Source organism: Pseudophryne corroboree, chromosome 6, assembly GCF_028390025.1.
Source record: "Pseudophryne corroboree isolate aPseCor3 chromosome 6, aPseCor3.hap2, whole genome shotgun sequence".
Classification (NCBI taxonomy): domain Eukaryota; kingdom Metazoa; phylum Chordata; class Amphibia; order Anura; family Myobatrachidae; genus Pseudophryne; species Pseudophryne corroboree.
In genome coordinates, this window is record NC_086449.1 from 343,462,461 (window position 1) to 343,486,189 (window position 23,729).

General features: G+C 47.4%; 1 protein-coding gene across 3 annotated transcripts in view; it reads right to left on the reverse strand.

Moving 5' to 3' along the window:
* VPS13C (vacuolar protein sorting 13 homolog C) overlaps positions 1-23,729 on the reverse strand; it is a 950,377-nt gene that overhangs the window by 412,126 nt on the left and 514,522 nt on the right. For all 3 annotated transcript variants that reach the window (XM_063926503.1, XM_063926502.1, XM_063926504.1), the window contains 6 exons: positions 17,716-17,863; positions 17,231-17,339; positions 16,888-17,021; positions 16,556-16,712; positions 16,268-16,347; positions 1,121-1,180 (listed from right to left, as the gene is read on the reverse strand). In XM_063926503.1, the coding sequence (XP_063782573.1) occupies positions 1,121-1,180; positions 16,268-16,347; positions 16,556-16,712; positions 16,888-17,021; positions 17,231-17,339; positions 17,716-17,863 (688 nt within the window). The remainder of the gene's footprint in view (positions 1-1,120; positions 1,181-16,267; positions 16,348-16,555; positions 16,713-16,887; positions 17,022-17,230; positions 17,340-17,715; positions 17,864-23,729) is intronic.

Below are 23,729 nucleotides of genomic sequence, written 5' to 3' on the forward strand. Positions count from 1 at the left end.
CATGCTTTTGTCGAAAACGGGGCCAAAACAGACAGGTTTTGGCCCCCTATTCGACCATCTCAATTCGACTTTAAAAAAAGTCGAAATGAGATGCGGAAGCAGAGACGGGGGAGAGCCGCGGGCAGACGGGGGAGAGCAGCGCCGGAGGATGTGTCACAGCCGACACTCACAGCAGCGTCCACCTGGCTCCAGCAAGCGAAACTTCGCTTGCTGGAGCCGGGTGGACACTGCTGTGAGCGGCGGCTGTGATGCGGAAGCAGAGATGGGGGGGAGATGAGGAGGAGACGGGGGGGGAGACGAGGAGGAGACGGGGGGGGAGACGAGGAGGAGACGGGGGGGGAGACGAGGAGGAGACGGGGGGGAGACGAGGAGGAGACGGGGGGGGAGACGAGGAGGAGACGGGGGGGGGAGACGAGGAGGAGACGGGGGGGGAGACGAGGAGGAGACGGGGGGGGAGACGAGGAGGAGACGGGGGGGGAGACGAGGAGGAGACGGGGGGGGAGACGAGGAGGAGACGGGGGAGGGGGAAGACGAGGAGGAGACGGGGAGGGGGAAGACAAGGAGGAGACGGGGGAGGGGGGAGAGCAGCGGGCAGCGTAGCAGGAGGATGTCACAGCCGCCGCTCACAGCAGTGTCCACCCGGCTCCAGCAAGCGAGACGTCGCTTGCTGGAGCTGGGTGGACGATGCCATGAGCGGCGGCTGTGACACATCCTCCGGCTACGCTGCTGTAGCGCTGCTCTCCCCCGTCTGCCCGTGGCTCTCCCCCGTATTGAGATTGCATTGAATAGCCCAGGTCGGATCCATTCCGACAAATGAATGTCGGAATGGATCCGACTTCACTTGAATATACTCCCAAGTGATTATTTGCAGTAAGCTTTACACAGAAAAAAATCTAAAAATCATAAACCTTTAATGTATGCCACGTATGTCCCTAAATTAATACATTTTATTGAAAGCAATAAATACTATAGAATTAGAGAACAGTATTCATGTTTGATGGATAAAAATGACAGTACTCATTGTAACATTACTATATTGATCTGCAATTTTCTATATAGCCATATACAGTAAAAAAAAAAAAAAAAAAAAAAGACATTGAAAATATTCTTATATACTTACACTCAAAGTCTGCACAGTATTGTTGTGAACGGTTTTAAACGCCGGCCCACTGCGGTCAGCCTGAAATAATTAACATATGTCATCAGTTGACCAAAAAGTTTAGGTAAATAGACCACCTTTATTGATGGGGCACATTTTTAAGAAAAGTATTTGTGGTCAACCTTACAAAAAAAGGATTCGATTTGTATATACCATTAAATACATATCACAAATGCTTTTATTGGGACGCAATATGGTGGATTAGCTCTTCCCTCTAAAAGGTAGGGCACTGGAACAAAAGCTGAGAAATGTGTTGAAGGCCTAAGAATCCCACACAAGCTGTAAAAACTATTTCTCTCTGGTACTACAAAAAGTTTGGAGTCCAGGGAACAGACCGATAACAATGACATCCATGAGTAACTGAATGATCACCTTCAAAGTAGATCTTTACCATAAGGGTTGAAATTGTGATCAGGCTTCACTAAAGAGCAGAAAGCAAATACAAAGTAACCAGTTGACAATAGGGCCCAATGCCATTAGGAGAAAGTTGATCGACAAAAATGGTTATATAGAAGTCCTGTCAGTATTGGGCTGCTGCTGATGTTCTAGTCTAAGATTTCAAAGTTGGATCCAGACCTGCATTCACATGGATATGAACTGATCTTCTACAGTAGTAGTGAATCCTACTAAATGTAATTCTTTTCTATTCCAAAAAAAACATGTGTGATAAAAGAAAAAAAGAGTAAGAGGAACTTCTTGGATGCATTGTTTGCTGCTGCCCAAGATGTTAGCTACAGCTCACTGAAAGCCACAACTGCATTACAAGAAGCCCTCAGTGTTTGTCCGTAAAAATCCAAGCTTGCACCCATGATGTACAGTAAGTGAATGCATACTGGATATTTAAGACAATCTGCATAATGTCAGAGTTCTATAAGTCAAATATGGGCTAAGATTTCCACAATTTAAGAGTTCCACAGGCAAAGAGATTTCAGAATCTACTGCCCATTAATGCAAATCCATCGAAACCAGATAATTTAAAAAGAACTTCTGGGGAGGAAAGAAAGGTTGAATACATGTCCTTTTCTTCTAAACGGGCCATGGTAGCTAGTTACAGCCAGAGCTGAGGAGTCTTGAATATTTAAGATAATAATACAAATCTACCAAATACAGATGTGTAGGCGGCACCAAGGGAGGTTGGATGTGCAGAACTCCCTTCAAAAAAGTCTGAACCTCAGGGAGGGCAGCCAAGAAAATGGATAGGGTTGAAATCTGGACCTTTATGGAGCCTAACCTCAGGCCCATATCCACACCTGCATGCAGGAAGGGGAGAAAACGTCCCAATTGAAACTCCACCGCAGGAAACCATTTGGACTCACACCAAGATACATATTTTCTCCAAATACGATGGTAATGTTTTGACGTTACTCCATTCCTAGCCTGTATCAGGGTAGGAATAACCTTGTTCAGAATGCCCTTCTGAGCTAGTATCTGGCGTTCAACCTCCATGCCATCAAACGTAGCCGAGGTAAGTCTTGATAGGCGAACGGCCCCTGCTGCAGCAGGTCCTCCTGAAGAGGAAAAGGCCTCGGCTCTTCCAGTAGTAGATCCAGAAGATCCGCGTACCAAGCCCTTCTTGGCCAGTCCGGAGCAATGAGGATTGCCTGAACTCCTGTTCTTCTTATGAGTTTGAGAACTCTTGGAATGAGTGGAAGTGGAGGGAACACGTACACAAACTGGAACACCCACGGAGTCACTAGGGCGTCCACCGCCACTGCTTGTGAGTCCCTCGACCTGGAACAATACCGCTGAAGCTTCTTGTTGAGATGAGATGCCATCATGTCGATCTGGGGTATGCCCCAACGATCTGTTACCTCCTTGAACACCTCCGGATGTAGACGACACTCTCCTGGGTGGAGGTCGTGTCTGCTGAGGAAGTCCGCATCCAAGTTGTCTACTCCCGGAATGAAGATTGCTGACTGCGCCAACGCGTGTTTTTCTGCCCAGAGGATGATTTTTGTTACCTCTGACATTGCAGCTCTGCTCTTCGTTCCGCCCTGTCGGTTTATGTAGGCCACTGTCGTTACATTGTCCAACTGCACTTGAATGGCCCGATTTCTCAGAAAATGGGCCGCTTGGAGAAGACCGTTGTAGACTGCTCTTAGTTCCAGAATGTTTATCTGCAGGCCGGCTTCCAGACTCGACCACCTTCCTTGGAAGGTTTCCCTTTGAGCGACCGCGCCCCAGCCCCGGAGACTTGCATCCGTGGTTAGAAGGATCCAGTCCTGAATCCCGAACCAGCAGCCCTCCAGAAGGTGAGATAATTGCAGCCACCTGAGGAGAGAAATCCTGGCCTTTGGCGACAGACGTATTCTCTGGTGCATGTGAAGATGGGATCTCGACCACTTGTCCAGGAGATCCAGTTGGAAGGACCGAGCATGAAACCTTCCGTGCTGCAGCGCCTCGTAAGAGGCCACCATCTTTCGCAGAAGGCGAATGCACTGATGAATCGACACACGGGCAGGCTTCGGAACATCCCGGACCATTGCTTGAATCACCAAAGCTATGTCCTCTGGAAGGACACCCTCTGCACCTCCGTGTCGAGGATCATTCCCAGAAAGGACAACCTACTGGTTGGCTCCAAATGTGATTTTGGAAGATTCAGGATCCAACCATGATCCCTGAGAAGCTGGGTCGTGAGAGCTATGGATCGTAACAGCTTCTCCTTGGATGATGCCTTTATCAGCAGATCGTCCAGATATGGAATTATGTTCACCCCCTGTCTGCGGAGGAGAACAATAATTTCCGCCATCACCTTGGTGAACACCCTCGGTGCTGTGGAGAGGCCGAATGGCAGGGCCTGGAACGGAAAATGACTGTCCAACAGTGTGAACCGTAAATAAGCTTGATGCGGCAGCGACGCATCCTAGATATCCAGGGATACCAGGAATTCTCCCTACACCAGACCTGATATCACCGCCCTTAGAGACTATTTTGAACTTGAACTCCCTCAGAAAGGGATTTAATGATTATAATTTCAGAATGGGCCTGACCGAACCATCTGGTTTTGGTACAACGAAAAGGTTCGAATAGTAACCCGTGTTTTGCATTTGTGGAGGGACTGGTACAATGACCTGTGCCTCCAACAACTTCTGGATGGCTCCCTGTAGGGTAGCCCTGTCTGCCGGCAAAGCTGCCAAGCCTAATTTGAAGAACCGATGAGGAGGGAGATCTTGAAATTCCAGCCGGTACCCCTGGGACACAATATTTAGTACCCAGGGGTCCAGGCCGGACGACATGCAGATGTGACTGCAATGTTTGAGTCTTGCTCTTTCCCGGCCCTACCTCCAGGCCGCGCTGTCCACCGTCATGCGGAGGACTTTGGCGTACCTGAAGCAGGCTTCTGTTCCTGGGAACCCGCTGCTGCAGGTTTCTTGGATTTTGGTCAGCCACCTCTAAAGAAGGCGTTGGACGGTTTGGCCTTTCTCGGTTAAGTAACCCGAAAGGACTGAGATGCAGGTGAAGAAAAAGGTTTCTTCATAGCAGGAGCTGCTGAGGGAAGAAAAGGAGAGACTTACCCACTGTAGCCGTGGAGATCCACGCATCCAACGCTTCCCCAAAGAGAGCCTGACCTGTGTAGGGTAGGGTCTCCACACTTCTCCTTGATTCCGCGTTGGCAGACCACTGGCGCAGCCACAGTCCTCGACGAGCTGAGATGGACATGGAAGAAATTTCTGCAGCCATTGATCCCAGGTCTTTCATGGATTTCACCATAAAACCTGCAGAATACTGAATGTTACGGAGAAACAATTCAATGTCACTCTTTTCTAATGTATCCGAATCCTCAAGTAACGTGCCTGACCACTTTACTATAGCTTTGGAAATCCATGCACAGGCAATAGTGCTGCGTAGTATCGCCCCTGAAGCTGTGTATATGGATTTGAGCGTAGTACCAATTTTGCGATCAGCCGGCTCCTTCAAGGCGGTAGATCCTGGGACAGGTAATACCACCTTTTTTGAGAGTCTGGATACAGACGCGTCCACTATTATTATTATTATTATTATCCTTTATTTATATGGCGCCACAAGGGTTCCGCAACACCAAATTACAGAGTACATAAACAAATAATCAAATAGGAAAACAGCAACTTACAGTTGGTGACCGTATAGGACAAGTACAGGGTAAATAAAACATAGTTACATCAGCAGATGACACTGGAATAAGTATTAGGTGGCAGAAGACTGCTGGATTTGGTGCAGTTGAAGATTATTAAAGTAAGAAAGGATAAGCACATGAGGGAAGAGGGACCTACTCGTGAGAGCTTACATTCTAAAGGGGAGGGGTAGACAGACAGGGGTGACACAGATGGGGTACATAGAGAGCGTGGAACAGAGTGTTAGGATGAGATTTGGCTGGGTTTGGTGAAGAAGTGGGTCTTGAGAGCCCGTTTGAAGTTTTGTAGAGAGGTGGAGAGTCTGAGGGGGAGAGGTAGGGAATTCCAGAGAAGTGGTGCAGCACGTGAAAAATCTTGGAGGTAGGAGTGGGAGGAAGTAATCCGTAGGCAGGAGAGTCGGCGTGCAATAGCAGAGCGAAGAGGACGGGTGGGAGTGTAAAGGGAGATAAGGTCAGAGATGTAGATGGGAGAGGAGTGAGTGAGGGCTTTATAAGCGAGTGTGAAAAGCTTGAAATGAATTCTGAAAGGGAAGGGGAGCCAGTGAAGGTCTAGTAAGAGAGGAGAAGTGGACGTAGTGCGTTTGGTGAGGAAGATGAGCCGGGCAGCAGCATTGAGGATAGATTGGAGTGGAGAGAGGTATTTGTCAGGAATGCTAGTCAGGAGGAGATTACAGTAGTCCAGTCTGGAGTTGACCAGTGAGTGGATAAGAGTCTTAGTAGCATCCTGGGTCAGAAAGGGTCTGATCCTGGAATTTTTTTTTAGATGAAAACAGCAGGTTTGTGAGAGGTGCTGAATGGGTGGTTTGAAGGAGAGGGAGGAGTCAAGGATTACTCCAAGAGAGCGCACTTGGGGGCTAGAGGAGATAGTAGTGCCATCAATAGATAATGAGATTGTAGGAGGTGAGGTTATGCGGGAGAGAGGGAAGATGATCAGCTCGGTCTTAGACATGTTAAGTTTAAGAAAGCGCTGGGACATCCAGGAAGAGGTAGCAGAGAGACAGTTGGAGATACGAGTGAGGAGAGCAGGGGAGTAGTCTGGAGAGGAAAGATAGATTTGGGTGTCATCAGCATAGAGAGGATATTGGAAACCAAAAGAACTAATGAACTTACCTAGTGAGGACGTATAGAGAGAGAAGAGAAGAGGTCCAAGGACGAACCTTGGGATACCCTTACAGTTAGTGGAAGTGAGGGGGAGGTGGAGTCATGAGAGGAGATAGAGAATGAACGATCAGAAAGGTAGGAGGCCAGCCAAGAGAGGGCAGTGTCACGCAGACCAATGGAGTGAAGGATTTGCAGTAGGAGAGGATGGTCCACAGTGTCAAAAGCAGCAGAGAGATCAAGTAGAATAAGTAGAGAGTAGTGTCCCTTAGATTTAGCAGCATGGAGGTCATTGCATACTTTTGTAAGGGCAGTTTCAGTGGAGTGGAGAGGACGGAAGCCAGACTGGAATGGGTCAAGCAGTGAGTGTGAGGAAAGAAAGGAAGTAAGGCGGATGTAGACAATACGATCAAGGAGTTTGGAGGCAAAAGGGAGGAGAGAGATGGGTCGGTAGTTGGAGAGAGTGTTTGGATCAAGGGTATGTTTTTTAAGAATAGTCGAGATGAGTGCATGTTTGAAGGCAGAGGGGACAGTGCCTGATGAGAGGGAGAGATTGAGAAGGTGGGAAAGATGGGAACATGCAGAAGGAGAGAGGTAGCGGAGGAGGCGGGAGGGGATAGGGTCAAGTGGGGAGGTGGTGACGGGACAGGAACGAATGAGGGCCATGACTTCCTCTCCAGATGCATTGGAGAAAGATGTCAGAGTAGGTGCGAGGGATGGGGAGGGTTGGTAAGAGATGGGAGAAGGCTGGTTACTGATGGTCTGGTGTGATGTGATGTCCTGACGTATGGAGTCAATTTTGGATGTGAAGTAAGTGGCAAAGTCATGAGCAGAGAGTGAGGAAGGGAGACGAGGTGGAGGTGGGCAGTGGAGTGAGTTGAGAGTGGCAAAGAGGCGCCAGGGGTTGGAAGACTGGGAGGAGATGAGGTTCTTGAAGTATGATTGTTTAAGCAAGAGAAAGGGCAGCACTGAAGGATGAGAGCATACGTTTGAAATGGAGGAAGTCTGCCTTAGAGCGTGATTTCCTCCAGTGGCGCTCAGCAGTACGTGAGCATTTTTGCAGATATCTGGTGCATTTGGTGTGCCAGGGTTGAGGTGTTAATTTGCGAGGGTGAACTATGGGTGGGTTTTCCCATTTCTATCTATCCTCCTCAGGGAAGGGGAAAGCAACCAGAACCTTCCTAGGGATCTGGAATTTTTTCTCAGGATTTTCCCACGCTTTTTCAAAAATAGCATTTAATTCTTTGGATGCAGGGAAGGTTAGCGAGGCTTTCTTATTGTCAGTGAAGTAAGCCTCCTCAACCTGTTCAGGTGTTGTATCAATAATATGCAACACATCTCTTCTAGCCTCTATCATCAACTGCACCCCTTTTGCAAGAGATGCAGCCCCCCTGAGCACATCCCCATCACCGTCTGCAGTGTCAGAATCGGTATCCATGTCATCTTGCATGATCTGGGCAAGAACACGTTTGTGGGAACCCACAGAAAGGGGTCCTGAGGTAACAGAAACAGACCAAACTGCCATAGAATTCTGTAAAACCTGAGTTGCAGATTCATTCTGAGCAACCCTAGAAGAAATCTGAGAAATCATAGTTTTGATGGAGGATAACCACTCAGGCTCCCTTGCTGGTATCCGCGCTATAACAGTGCAATCCTGATTACATGGAATGAGATCATCCTGAGAGGACATCCTCAGCTGCATATGACACAGAGTCCATGGACGTAGCTAACTGGAGACCCCAAACACTCCACATACACACACACACACAGGGTAGGTTAGGGAAAGTCTCCCCCCTGAGAATGGTAAGAGACACAGAGTTCATAGCCAACCCACACACAGCGCTGTTATATATAAAGGAAACCTTGAGGACTCCATCGCAAGGCGGGGGATTCCGTCCCCTGTGAGCATCTGGGTACGGAGGATTCTGACGCTAGCCTAGGGATTCAGCCTCCGGTTAGCGCCTGTGACCATTGTAGGGCATTAAGACGCTGGCTCAGGATGCCCCTCAAAGTGCCAACACTGTGTGCCGCTGAGCCTTCCCGGAGCACAGCTGCTCAGAGCTGCGCTCCTACCCTTGTGCCGCCATATCTCGCCTCTTCTGATCTTCTGGCTCTGTAAGGGGGTGGCCGGGGTGAGCGATCCCCTGTGGCGGGGAATGTTCGATCCTCTCAGGGGCTCAGTGTCCTGTCAGCGGAGATAGTGGCTCAGACCCCGCAGGGCAGACACTATTCCCCCCCCTTAGTCCCTCGATGCAGGGAGGCTGTTGCCAGCAGCCTCCCTGTAAAATAATAAACTCTAAAATAAACTTTTTCTAAAGAAGTTCTGTAGAGCTCCCCTAGCTGTGACCGGCTCCTCCGGGGCACATTTTCGAAAATGGGTCTGGTAGGAGGGGCATAGAGGGAGGAGCAAGCCCACACACTCAAACTCTTAAAGTGCCAATGGCTCCTAGTGGACCCATCTATACCCCATGGTACTAATGTGGATCCCAGCATCCTCTAGGACGTAAGAGAAAAGTATGTTATATATTGCCACAGGTATACTATATTAAATAATAAGACTTGCTGGTGTACACTTAAGGTGCATACACACTAGGCGTTTTTGCCCAGCGTGTATACACAGCGATGATGTGAACAACGCTGGCAGGAAAAATGCTCAGTGCATACACACTGAACAATTTTTACCTGGCCCAGCGATGTTCATGGGGGGTGAACCACTTTCCACAGTAGGAGACTGTGGAAAGTGGTTCACTCAGCTGTTCAAACAGCCCGACAGACGGCGGCGGCGGCTGGCAATGATGTAGGAGCGCGCATCGGCGCTCACCGCCCGGTCATACATACTGGCCGAGATTGAGCTCAAAACGTCAAAAGTGAGCTAATTTAAGTTCAAAATCGGCTAGTGTGTATGGGCCTTTAGTCCACATGGTATATCATACACTTTGTATGCCCTATGTGCTGTGTAGTGCAATACTAGTGACTCACTTGTGTACTAGTGCACATATCTGGGCAATCATATCACTAAACTTTTTTAATAGTGCTTAATTCATGGACCATCTGTGTAATAGTAAGATTTTAAACCTACCGGTAAATCTTTTTCTCGTAGTCCGTAGAGGATGCTGGGGACTCCGTAAGGACCATGGGGATAGACGGGCTCCGCAGGAGACATGGGCACTTTAAGAAATACTTTAGATCAGGTGTGCACTGGCTCCTCCCTCTATGCCCCTCCTCCAGACCTCAGTTAGAGAAACTGTGCCCAGAGGAGACGGACAGTACGAGGAAAGGATTTTTGTTAATCCAAGGGCAAGATTCATACCAGCTACACCAATCACACTGTTTAACTTGTGATATACTATCCAGTTAACAGTATGAAAACGACATAGCATCAGTCCAAGACCGATGAGACTATAACATAACCCTTATTTAAGCAATAACTATATACAAGTCTTGCAGAAGTAGTCCGCACTTGGGACGGGCGCCCAGCATCCTCTACGGACTACGAGAAAAAACTTTACCGGTAGGTTTAAAAATCTTATTTTCTCTTACGTCCTAGAGGATGCTGGGGACTTCGTAAGGACCATGGGGATTATACCAAAGCTCCCAAACGGGCGGGAGAGTGCGGATGACTCTGCAGCACCGATTGAGCAAACAGGAGGTCCTCCTCAGCCAGGGTATCAAACTTATAGAACTTTGCAAAGGAGTTTGAACCCAACCAAGTAGTAGCTCGGCACAGCTGTAGCGCCGAGACCCCTATGGCAGCCGACCAAGAAGAGCCCACCTTCCTAGTGGAATGGGCCTTGACCGATTTAGGCAGCGGCAATCCCGCCGTAGAATGCGCCTGCTGAATCGTGTTACAGATCCAGTGAGCAATAGTCTACGTTGAAGCAGGGGCACCAATCCTGTTGGTTGCCATACTTGACAAACAGTGCTTCTGTTTTTCTGACTGTAGCCGATCTGGCCACGTAAATTTTCAAAGCCCTGACCACATCAAGGGACTCGGGATCCTCCAAGTCACGCGTAGCCACAGGCACCACAATAGTTCATATGAAAGGATGAAAACACTTTTGGCAGGAATTGAGGACGGGTCCGCAATTCCGCTCTATCCATATGGAAAACCAGATAGGGGCTTTTATGTGATAAAGCCGCTAATTCCGACACTCGCCTAGCCGAAGCCAAGGCTAATAACATGACCACCTTCCAAGTGAGATTTTTCAACTCCACCGTTTTAAGTGGTTCAAACCAGTGTGACTTAATGAAACTTAACACCACGTTAAGGTCCCAAGGCGTCACCGGAGGTACAAAAGGAGGCTGAATATGCAGTACTCCCTTCACAAAAGTTTGTACTTCAGGGAGAGAGGTCAATTCCTTTTGAAAGAAAATGGATAAGGCCGAAATCTGAACCTTAATAGATCCTAATTTTAGGCCGAAATTCACTCCAGTTTGCAGGAAGTGAAGGAAACGGCCCAGATGGGATTCTTCCGTAGTAGCATTCCTGGCCTCACACCAAGAAACATATTTTCGCCATATACGGTGATAATGTTTAGATGTCATGCACTTCCTAGCCTTTATTAGCGTAGGAATGACCTCATCCGGAATACCCTTATCCGCTAGGATCCGGTGTTCAACCGCCATGCCGTCCGACGCAGCCGCAGTAAGTCTTGGAATAGACATGGCCCCTGTTGCAACCGGTCCTGTCTTAGAGGAAGAAGCCACTGATCTTCTGTGAGCATTTCCTGCAGATCCAGATACCAGGTCCTTCGTGGCCAATCTGGAACAATGAGGATTGTTCTCATTCCTCTCCCTCCTACCATTCTCAACACCTTGGGTATGAGAGGAAGAGGGGGAAATACATAGACCGACTGGAACACCCACGGTGTCACTAGGGCATCTGCAGCTCTCTTGACCTGGTGCAATACCTCTGTAGCTTCTTGTTGAGGAGGGACGCCATCACGTCTATCTGTGGCAGTTCCCACTGACTTGCAATCTGTGCGAAGGCTTCCTAAAGAAGTCCTCTCTTGGATGCAGGTCGTGTTTGCTGAGGAAGTCTACTTCTCAGTTGGCCACTCCCGGAATAAACTGCTGAAAATGCGCTTACATGATTTTCCGCCCAGCGGAGAATCCTGGTGGCTTCTGCCATTTCCACTCTGCTCTTTGTGCCGCCTTGGTGGTTTACATGAGCCACTGCAGTGATGTTGTCTGACTGGATCAGAACCGGTAGGTCGCGAAGCAATGTTTCCGCTTGCCGAAGGGCGTTGTATATGGCCCTCAGCTCCAGGATGTTGATTTGAATACAAGTTTTTTGACTTGACCCAAAGACCTTTGAAGTTTCTTCCCTGTGTGACTGCTCCCCCACCTCGGAGGCTCATGTCCGTGGCTACCAGAATCCAGTCCTGGATGGCGAACCTGCGACCCTGCAGAAGGTGAGCACTCTGCAGCCACCATAGGAGAGACACCCTGGCTCTTGGGGACAGGGTGATTAACTGATGCACCTGTAGATGTGATCCGGACCACTTGCTCCGAAGATCCCATTGGAAAGTCCTCGCATGGAACCTGCCGAAGGGAATGGCCCCGTAAGATGCCACCATCTTTCCCAGGACCCGAGTGCAGTGATGCACTGACACCTGTTTTAGCTTTAATAGGTTTTTTAACAGAGTCATTAGTTCCTGGGCCTTCTCTATCGGAAGATAAACCCATTTCTGGTCCGTATTCAGAATCATACCCAAGAAGGGCAGACGAGTCATAGGAACCAACTGTGACTTCGGGATATTGAGAATCCAGCCGAGTTGCTGTGACACCTTCAGCGAAAGTGAAACGCTGTTCAACAACTGCTCTTTTGATCTCGCCCTTATTAGGAGATCGCCCAAGTATGGGATAATTGTCACTCCATGCATGCGTAGGAGCACCATCATTTCCGCCAATTACCCTGAAATTGGTAATGACAATACTGTACCGTAATTCTCAGGTACGCCTGATGGGGTGGATAAATGGAAACATGAAGGTATGCAGCCTTTATGTCTAGATACACCATAAAATCCCCCCCTTCCAGGCTGGCGATGATCGCTCTGAGCGATTCCACCTTGAATTTGAACCTTTTCAAGTATAGGTTCAGAGATTTTAATTTTAAAATAGGTCTGACCGAACCGTCCGGTTTCGGGACTACAGCCAAGGTTGAGTAATATCCCCTTCCTTGTTGAAGGAGGGTAACCTTGAGCACCACCTGTTGGAGATACAATGTGTGAATTGTATTTAATATTATCTCCCTTTCTGGGGGAGAAGCCGGTAGGGCCAATAAGGAAAACCGGCGAGGAGGCACCTCTTCGAATTCCAGCTTGTAACCCTGAGAAACAATTTCTATTGCCCAGGGATCCACCTGCGAGTGAACTCAGATGTGGCTGAAGAGTCGAAGACGCGCTCCCACTGGGGCGGACTCCCTTAGCGGAGCCCCAGCGTCATGCGGTGGATTTAGTAGAGGCCGGGGAGGACTTCTGTTCCTGGGAACTAGCTGTGCCCTGCGCCCTTACCTCTGGTAAGAAAGGACGCTCCTCGTACTTTCTTGTTTTTCTGTGACCGAAAGGACTGCATTTGATAATGTCGTGCTTTCTTAGGCTGTGAGGGAATATAAGGCAAAAGATCAGATTTACCAGCTATAGCTGTGGAGACCAGGTCCGAGAGGCCTTCTCCACACAATTCCTCACCCTTGTAAGGTAAAACCTCCATATGCCTCTTTTAGTCGGCATCACCTGCCCATTGCATGTTCCACAGGACACGTCTAGCAGAAATCGACATAGCGTTGACTCATGAACCCAGTAGACCAATGTCTCTTTGAGCATGTCTTATATATAAGACAGCATCTTATATATATCCTAGGGTCAATAACATGGTATCCTTATCTAGAGTTTCAATCTCCGCTGATAAGGTATCTGTCCATGCTGCTACAGCGCTATAAACCCCTGCCGACACAATCGCCGGTCTGAGTAGTGTACCAGAATGTGTGTAAATGGACTTCAAAGTACTTTTCTGCATGCTATCTGCAGGATCCCTGAGGGTAGCTGTATCTTGGTATGTCAGCGCTACCTTTTGGGTAAACGTGTCAACGCCTTGTCCACCCAAGGGGAGGATTCCCATCGTATCCTGGCCCTAGCAGGGAAAGGATACGCCATGAGAATTCTTTTGGGAAACTGCAGTTTCTTGTCTGGAGGTTCCCGCTCTTTATCACACAATTCATTTGGTTCATGAGAGGGGGGAAATGTTATCTCAGCTTTCTTCCCCTTAAACATGTGTACCCTTGTATCAGGAACAGATGGGTCATCAGTGATATGCAAAACATCTTTTATTACAATAATCATATATTGAATACTTTTCTGCCAGTTTTGGCTGTAACTTTGCATCATCGTAGTCGACACTGGAGTCAGACTCCGTGTCGGTATCAGTGTCTATTATTTTGGATAGTGGGCGTTTTGAGACTCTGAAGGTCCCTGCGACATAGGGACAGACATGGGTAGATTCCCTGTCTGTTCTCTTATCTTTTGTGCAATAAATTTACCTCAGCACTTAATTCCACATATCCAGTCAGGTGTCGGCGTTGTCGACGGAGACACCACACACACACATTTGCTCCATCTCCTCCTTAGAAGAGCCTTTTACCTCAGACATGTCGACACACACGTACCGACACACCACACACTCAGGGAATCCTCTTATCTGAAGACAGTTCCCCCACAAGGCCCTTTGGAGAGACAGAGAGAGAGTATGCCAGCACACACCCAGCGCTAATATCCCAGGAAAAACACACAATGTGTTTACCCAGTAGCGCTGTAATACTATTATTTGCTGCCAATTATGTGCCCCCCTCTTCTCTGAAACCCCCTTTCACCGTGGATAAGCAGGGGAGAGTCCGGGGAGCTTCCTCTCAGCTGTGCTGTGGAGAAAATGGCGCTGGTGAGTGCTGAGGGAGAAGCCCCGCCCCCTCGGTGGCGGGCTTCTGTCCCGCTTAAATATAATAAAAACTGTCGGGGGCTCTTTATATATACAGTGCCTAGCCGTATATATATATCTCTTTTGCCAGAAATGAGGTTTATATTGCTGCCCAGGGCGCCCCCCCCTGCGCCCTGCACCCTTACAGTGACTGCCATGTGTGAGGTGTGTGGGAGCAATGGCGCACAGCTGCATTCCTGTGCGTTACCTCAGTGAAGATCATGAAGTCTTCTGCCGCCTCTGAAGTCTTCTTTTTCTTCTCTTTCTTCTCATACTCACCCGGATTCTATCTGCCGGCTCTGTGAGGAGGACGGCGGTGCGGCTCCAGGACAAACTCCAGGGTGAGACCTGTGTTCTGACTCCCTCTGGAGCTAATGGTGTCCAGTAAACTAAGAAGCAGAGCCTTGAAACTCACAAAAGTAGGTCTGCTTCTCTCCCAGCAGGCTCCCTAAAAATAAAAAAACCTAACAAATATACTTTCTGTCAGGAAGCTCAGGAGAGCTCCCTGAAGTGCACCCATCTCCTCTGGGCACAGTATCAAACTGAGGTCTGGAGGAGGGGCATAGAGGGAGGAGCCAGTGCACACCAGATCTAAAGTCTTTCTTAAAGTGCCCATGTCTCCTGCAGAGCCCGTCTATCCCCATGGTCCTTACGGAGTCCCCAGCATCCTCTAGGACGTAAGAGAAAAATTCTTTACCCTTAGCACGTGTGTATAGGTTCTCATGTGTTTGCGGTCTCTGTTATCGGGCCGTGCATACCTTGTATACTGCGATACGGACCACATTCATTCAAACGGAGCAGAGCCACGTGTGCTTCTCGGTCACCGCTGAAATTCAGAGCCACCATAGTGTGCTAATTTTATGTACTAGATCCAGCACTTTTTAAAGTGTGTTTGGCACGGGCCTGCAGTTTAAGTAAGCCGGCCGCCTGTATCTTTAATGCCGCGGCTCGGAACGTATCTGACCTGTCGGAGCCAGGCTGCTAGATGCGCGTCTATTGCTCCCTCACTTCTACCGCTATGACTCAAATGTTAGCAGTCACTTATTGCAAAAATGGAGTCTGAGTAAAAATTACATATATATTGACATTTAGACGGTTTTACACATTACAGCAGTCTCTGAACGTCTATGTACGTTTCACACGGCTGCCTTATCAAGGCAGTGCTGCTCAGAAATCTCCACATCATGTGGTTAGGAGGACTATGGCAGAAGTCCGCAGGGAGATTTGCATGTTAAAAAAACCTTGCCTCTGAAACATCTATTTGGCTGCTGAACTCTTGTGAAATCTGTGTTCTCAGTCACTGAGCCACTCCAGCTGGAATGACTGTGGTGACCAGAATGAGGGGAAGAACTTGTGAAGTGGTGGGAGGGGGATTACAGCCACATTTATCTCCTCTTTATTTTACATAGCTGTGGCAAAAGAAAGAGGTGAGGAAAAACAATAATGGGAATATGCAGCGGGAGTGGGTAAAGTACCCAGCAATCATGTTACAAAGCACAGCTGTGGAAGTCTATGTGTGTAGGAACTGAGAGCCAAGGAATATAAAAGAACATAATTAACAAAAAATTAAATAACATTTAAGGGCATAAAGGAATGTGCCAATGAACTATAAATGTCACAAGAAAAACCTGTGAGGTGCAGGAGGGACAGGACATTTCAGGGAGAGGAAAGATCAGTCGTTCTTCCAGTGCTCTACCTCAACAGATTGGAGCTTACCTGTTTGCTTCCCACTATTGCCAAAGGAGACCATAGAATTGTTATTACTGTTCCTTGGAATTTGCCTTTCAATTAATGAAGATTTATAACAATAACTCTAGACTGTATTAGCCATAGCAAGAAAAAAACAAAATCATACATGAAAGCTAAATCAAGCACACCTACAGTTCTTTTATACTAATGGGAACTATACAAATGCTAGTTGATGGAAAAACCTTTATATATTTCATTTGTAGTAGATGTTCATTGGAGTCATCAGAAGAACTGATAAGAAGCAGAGATCCTCCGCTGGGACCTGTGTGAATATAGCAAATATGGAAGAAGAGCTGAAACAGAGTCATCCAACAAGTCAAACGAAACAGATTATATTGTAACACATTTTAAAACAATGTGCATACAAACTCTGGTATTCCTTTCATGAAAAACTAAGCAGTAATATCATCCTCCAAAGAGGAGATAATAATAGAGCTCAACATTGTGACACTTTGCACTTAAATTCCCACCTGGGAATTCATTGCATGTCATGCTGATCTTTCGGAGATACAAAGTTGCTTTCATCTCATGGCTCCCAATCCTCGTCTCTGCTCCAAGTTGTGACACCTGAAGAACATGGAGAGGGGGAGCACCTCCTCTCACCGGCCTCATCAACTGGACCACAACCTGTGTAAAGGGGACTGGTGTCAATCAAATCTACAAATCTGGTGAAATCAATAGGCTTGAAAGTAAACTAAAAGTACACACAGATAGTAAGAAAAATGTAACAGAAATATAGTACATCATAATTGTTATCCTCTCATAAAGATAACAGAATAAAGAGATTGCATTGGCTATGTACCTCTTTAATTTCAAAATTAAGCAGAAGACTTAGTTCTGCTGATTTTGATGTTTCAGGTCCTGATGAGATTTCACCAAACTGTGTTTTAGTAAACACAGTGGCTTGTAACGCCTCTTGCTTAGATTTTATACTTTCTGTAACAAAAGGTGAATATTCAAAATATTAATACAATTTGACAAGAAACTTTAAGTTATGCAAGATCATCAGTTACACAAATTATTGGAAATACATTTGTACTACACTTGTATTTGTTTTGCCAGCTATGGTCTTTATATCTACCTACAAACATCACTAAACAATTTAATATACTGCATATGGTACCAATGTGTCCGACCATACTTACCACTCTGCACATGGGTTTGTACTGTTTCTATGGCACCTTCTCTATCTTCACCAAGATTTTCCACCAAGACATTGAACAGCACACTCAAATCCTCCTGGCTCAACCAAACCTATCAGTGGGGAAAAACAATTAAAAAAAAAACATACATATTGAGCAACTGGCCTAGTGAGACAGATCTAAAAACACACATCTATACATACACAGTATGTATACAGTTATACATATATCGTATGTCATTATCTTAAAGTGAAAAGTACATATCGTCAGTTGGAGCCTAGTTTGGCATGATACTGCACTTGACAAATACAGCCAAAAATGTATCATCAATAAAATATTGCAGCACTTTAAATCCTTTAATTCCAGAGTAGAATTGTGGGAATCTTTTGTCAATGAATATCCTATGTTCTGAATTAAAGCTTTTAGACAAAGCCAACTATAACAAACACTTGAAACCCTTATCTCTTTTCTGCACAGTGTAGACTCACATCCATGGTGTTGAGATGTCCTTTCACTTCCAAGCCAGGAATCTCATGGTACCAGGTTGCTGCAAGGTTCCGATTTACTGACAAACAGAGGTTAATAGGATGGAGAATTTGTATGTCAGTGTCGGATAAAGTAGTGTGCAAAACCATCCTAAAGAAAAATATAAGGAAAAACCTCTGTAACCACATAAATTACAATGATTTCCTTGCATACAACACCATATAGGTTTTTTTTTCCATTACAATATACAGTATATCCCATTAACTTCCATGATGGAAATACAAGTAGAAATATAAAAACAACAAACGTGTAAATGTGTTAAACAATAGTTTTGGGCCATATGAGCAGGGTCATGGTTTTCGGCAGCATAGCTGTGTGCTGTCAGGAGCCATATTCCGATGTAGAGGGGGGTATGGACGGGTGTGGTTCATCAAATCGACAGTGTCCAGGTCGACAATGTTTAGGTCGACCACTATAGGTCGACAGTCACTAGGTCGACATGGATGGAAGGTCGACAGGGTTTCTAGGTCGACATGTGCTAGGTCGACAGGCCTAAAGGTCGACATGGGGATTTTTTTTTTTTTGGTGTTGTTTTCTTCGTAGAGTGACCGGGATCCCAAATTAGTGCACCGCGTCCCCTCGCATGGCTCGCTTCGCTCGCCATGCTTCGGGCATGGTGCCTTTGCTGCGCTACCGCTTCGCTCGGCACACTTTACCGTTCCAATCGTAGTCCACGTGGATCGTTAAGTATGAAAAAATTCAAAAAAAGAAAAAAAAATGTGAAAAACTCATGTCGACCTTTAGACCTGTCGACCTAGCACATGTCGACCTAGAAACCCTGTCGACCTTCCATCCATGTCGACCTAGTGACTGTCGACCTATAGTGGTCGACCTAGACACTGTCGATCTTCAGACCGGATCCCGTATGGACACACAATATTGGAACCCCTGCACATGAGCAATGATATGCCCATATTGTCAGACTAATCATAACAGGAGAAAAATAAGAATTTACTTACCGATAATTCTATTTCTCATAGTCCGTAGTGGATGCTGGGGACTCCGTCAGGACCATGGGGAATAGCGGCTCCGCAGGAGACAGGGCACATCCAAAGAAAGCTTTTAGGATCACATGGTGTGTACTGGCTCCTCCCCCCATGACCCTCCTCCAAGCCTCAGTCAGGTACTGTGCCCGGACGAGCGTACACAATAAGGAAGGATCTTGAATCCCGGGTAAGACTCATACCAGCCACACCAATCACACTGTACAACTTGTGATCTGAACCCAGTTAACAGTATGATAACAAACGAAGTAGCCTCTGAAAAGATGGCTCACAACAATAATAATAACCCGATTTTTGTAACAATAACTATGTACAAGTATTGCAGACAATCCGCACTTGGGATGGGCGCCCAGCATCCACTACGGACTATGAGAAATAGAATTATCGGTAAGTAAATTCTTATTTTCTCTAACGTCCTAGTGGATGCTGGGGACTCCGTCAGGACCATGGGGATTATACCAAAGCTCCCAAACGGGCGGGAGAGTGCGGATGACTCTGCAGCACCGAATGAGAGAACTCCAGGTCCTCCTTAGCCAGAGTATCAAATTTGTAAAATTTTACAAACGTGTTCTCCCCTGACCACGTAGCTGCTCGGCAAAGTTGTAATGCCGAGACCCCTCGGGCAGCCACCCAAGATGAGCCCACCTTCCTTGTGGAGTGGGCCTTTACAGATTTAGGCTGTGGCAGGCCTGCCACAGAATGTGCAAGTTGGATTGTGCTACAGATCCAACGCGCAATCGTCTGCTTAGACGCAGGAGCACCCATCTTGTTGGGTGCATACAATATAAACAACGAGTCAGATTTTCTGACTCCAGCTGTCCTTGAAATATATATTTTTAATGCTCTGACAACGTCCAGTAACTTGGAGTCCTCCAAGTCGCTAGTAGCCGCAGGCACCACAATAGGCTGGTTCAAGTGAAAAGCCGAAACCACCTTAGGGAGAAAATGAGGACGTGTCCGCAGTTCTGCCCTGTCCGAATGGAAAATCAGATATGGGCTTTTGTACGATAAAGCCGCCAACTCTGAAACTCTCCTGGCTGAAGCCAGGGCCAGTAGCATGGTTACTTTCCATGTAAGATACTTCAAATCTACAGATTTGAGAGGCTCAAACCAATGAGATTTGAGAAAATCCAAAACTACGTTTAGATCCCACGGTGCCACAATCGGGGGCTGTATATGTAGTACACCCTTGACAAAAGTTTGTACTTCAGGCACTGAAGCCAATTCCTTCTGGAAGAAGATTGATAAGGCCGAAATTTGAACTTTAATAGACCCCAATTTGAGGCCCATAGACAATCCTGCCTGCAGGAAATGTAAGAATCGACCCAATTGAAATTCTTCCGTTGGGGCCTTCTTGGCTTCACACCACGCAACATATTTTCTCCAAATGCGGTGATAATGTTGTGCGGTCACTTCCTTCCTAGCCTTAATCAAGGTAGGAATAACTTCCTCTGGAATGCCCTTTTCTTTTAGAATCCGGCGTTCAACCGCCATGCCGTCAAACGCAGTCGCGGTAAGTCTTGGAACATACAAGGTCCCTGCTGAAGCAGATCCCTTCTTAGAGGTAGAGGCCACGGATCCTCCGTGAGCATCTCTTGAAGTTCCGGATACCAAGTTCTTCTTGGCCAATCCGGAGCCACTAGTATTGTTCTTACTCCCCTTTTCCGAATAATTCTCAGTACCTTTGGTATGAGAGGCAGAGGAGGAAACACATACACTGACTGGTACACCCATGGTGTTACCAGAGCGTCCACAGCTATTGCCTGAGGGTCTCTTGACCTGGCGCAATATCTGTCCAGTTTTTTGTTGAGGCGAGACGCCATCATATCCACCTTTGGTTTTTCCCAACGGTTCACAATCATGTGGAAAACTTCCGGATGAAGTCCCCACTCTCCCGGGTGAAGGTCGTGTCTGCTGAGGAAGTCTGCTTCCCAGTTGTCCACTCCCGGGATGAACACTGCTGACAGTGCTATGACATGATTTTCCGCCCAGCGAAGAATCCTTGCAGCTTCTGTCATTGCTCTTCTGCTTCTCGTGCCGCCTTGTCTGTTTACGTGGGCGACTGCCGTGATGTTGTCCGACTGGATCAACACCGGCTGACCCTGAAGCAGCGGTTTTGCCAAGCTTAGAGCATTGTATATCGCTCTTAGCTCCAGTATATTTATGTGAAGAGACGTCTCCAGGTCTGACCATACACCCTGGAAGTTTCTTCCCTGTGTGACTGCTCCCCAGCCCCGTAGGCTGGCATCCGTAGTCACCAGGACCCAGTCCTGTATGCCGAACCTGCGGCCCTCTAACAGATGGGCACTCTGCAACCACCACAGGAGAGACAACCTTGTTCTTGGTGACAGTGTTATCCGCTGATGCATGTGCAGATGCGATCCGGACCATTTGTCCAGCAGATCCCACTGAAATGTTCGTGCATGGAATCTGCCGAATGGAATTGCTTCGTAAGAAGCCACCATCTTTCCCAGGACTCTTGTGCATTGATGTACTGACACAGTTCCTGGTTTTAGGAGGTTCCTGACCAGTTCGGATAACTCCCTTGCTTTCTCCTCCGGGAGAAACACCTTTTTCTGAACCGTGTCCAGAATCATTCCCAGGAACAGCAGACGTGTTGTCGGGGTCAATTGAGATTTTGGAAGATTCAGAATCCACCCGTGTTGCTGAAGCACTACTTGGGTTAGTGCTACACCGACTTCCAGCTGTTCTCTGGACTTTGCCCTTATCAGGAGATCGTCCAAGTAAGGGATAATTAATACGCCTTTTCTTCGTAGAAGAACCATCATTTCGGTCATTACCTTGGTAAAGACCCGAGGGGCCGTGGACAAACCAAACGGCAGCGTTTGAAACTGATAATGACAGTCTTGTATCACGAACCTGAGATACCCTTGGTGTGAGGGGTAAATTGGGACATGCAGATAAGCATCTTTTATGTCCAGGGACACCATGAAGTCCCCTTCTTCCAGATTCGCTATCACTGCTCTGAGTGACTCCATCTTGAACTTGAATTTCTGTATGTACAGGTTCAAGGATTTCAGATTTAGAATAGGTCTTACCGAACCGTCCGGCTTCGGTACCACAAATAGTGTGGAATAATACCCCTTTCCCTGTTGTAGGAGGGGTACCTTGACTATCACCTGCTGAGAATACAGCTTGTGAATGGCTTCCAATACCGTCGTCCTTTCTGAGGGAGACGTTGGTAAAGCAGACTTTAGGAACCGGCGAGGGGGAGACCTTTCGAACTCCAACATGTAACCCTGAGATACTATCTGCAGGATCCACGGGTCCACCTGTGAGCGAGCCCACTGATTGCTGAAAATCTTTAGTCGACCCCCCACCGCTCCTGAGTCCGCTTGTAAAGCCCCAGCGTCATGCTGATGGCTTTGTAGAACCCGGGGCGGGCTTCTGGTCCTGGGCAGGGGCTGCTTGCTGCCCTCTCTTACCCTTTCCTCTGCCTCGCGACAGATAAGACTGTCCTTTTGCTCGCTTGTTTTTATAGGAGCGAAAGGACTGCGGCTGAAAAGACGGTGTCTTTTTCTGTTGGAAGGGGGTCTGAGGTAAAAAAGTGGATTTGCCGGCAGTTGCCGTGGCCACCAGATCCGATAGACCGACCCCAAATAATTCCTCTCCTTTATATGGCAACACTTCCATATGCCTTTTGGAATCCGCATCACCTGACCACTGTCGCGTCCATAAACTTCTTCTGGCAGATATGGACATCGCACTTACTCTTGATGCTAGAGTACAAATATCCCTCTGAGCATCTCGCATATAAAGAAACGCATCCTTTAATTGCTCTAGAGTCAATAAAATACTGTCCCTATCCAGGGTATCAATATTTTCAGTCAGGGAATCCAACCACACTACCCCAGCACTGCACATCCAGGCTGAGGCTATTGCCGGTCGCAGTATAACACCAGTATGAGTGTATATACTTTTCAGGTTAGTTTCCAGCCTCCTATCCGCTGGATCCTTGAGGGCGGCCGTATCAGGAGACGGCAACGCCACTTGCTTTGATAAACGTGTGAGCGCCTTATCCACCCTAGGGGGTGTTTCCCAGCGCGTCCTAACCTCTGGTGGGAAAGGGTATAATGCCAATAACTTCTTAGAAATTAGCAGTTTTCTATCTGGGTTAACCCACGCTTCATCACACACGTCATTCAATTCCTCTGATTCTGGAAAAGCTACAGGTAGTTTTTTCACCCCCCACATAATACCCCTTTTTGAGGTACCAGCAGTATCAGAGATCTGCAAAGCCTCCTTCATTGCCGTGATCATATAACGTGTGGCCCTGTTGGAAAATACGTTTGTTTCTTCACCGTCGACACTAGATTCATCTGTGTCGGTACCCGTGTCGACTGACTGAGGTAAGGGACGTTTTACAGCCCCTGACGGTGTCTGAGACGCCTGAGCCGGTACTGACTGGTTTTCCGGCCGTCTCATTTCGTCTACTGACTTTTGTAATGTACTAACATTATCACGTAATTCCATAACTAAAGCCATCCATTCCGGTGTCGACTCCCTAGGGGGTGACATCACCATTACCGGCAATTGCTCTGCCTCCACACCAACATCGTCCTCATACATGTCGACACACACGTACCGACACACAGCAGCCACACAGGGAATGCTCTAATCGAAGACAGGACCCCCTTAGCCCTTTGGGGAGACAGAGGGAGAGTTTGCCAGCACACACCAAAAGCGCTATAAATGTATATAAACAACCCTAAAAGGTGTTGTTTTTGTTATAAGCGCTTTTAATATATAAATATCGCCAATTTATGCCCCCCTTCTCTTTGTTACCCTGTTTCTGTAGTGCAGTGCAGGGGAGAGTCCTGGGAGCCTTCCTCACAGCGGAGCGGAGCAGGAAAATGGCGCTGAGTGCTGAGGAGAATAAGCTCCGCCCCCTTTTCCGGCGGGCTTTTCTCCCGGGTTTTGAGAAATCTGGC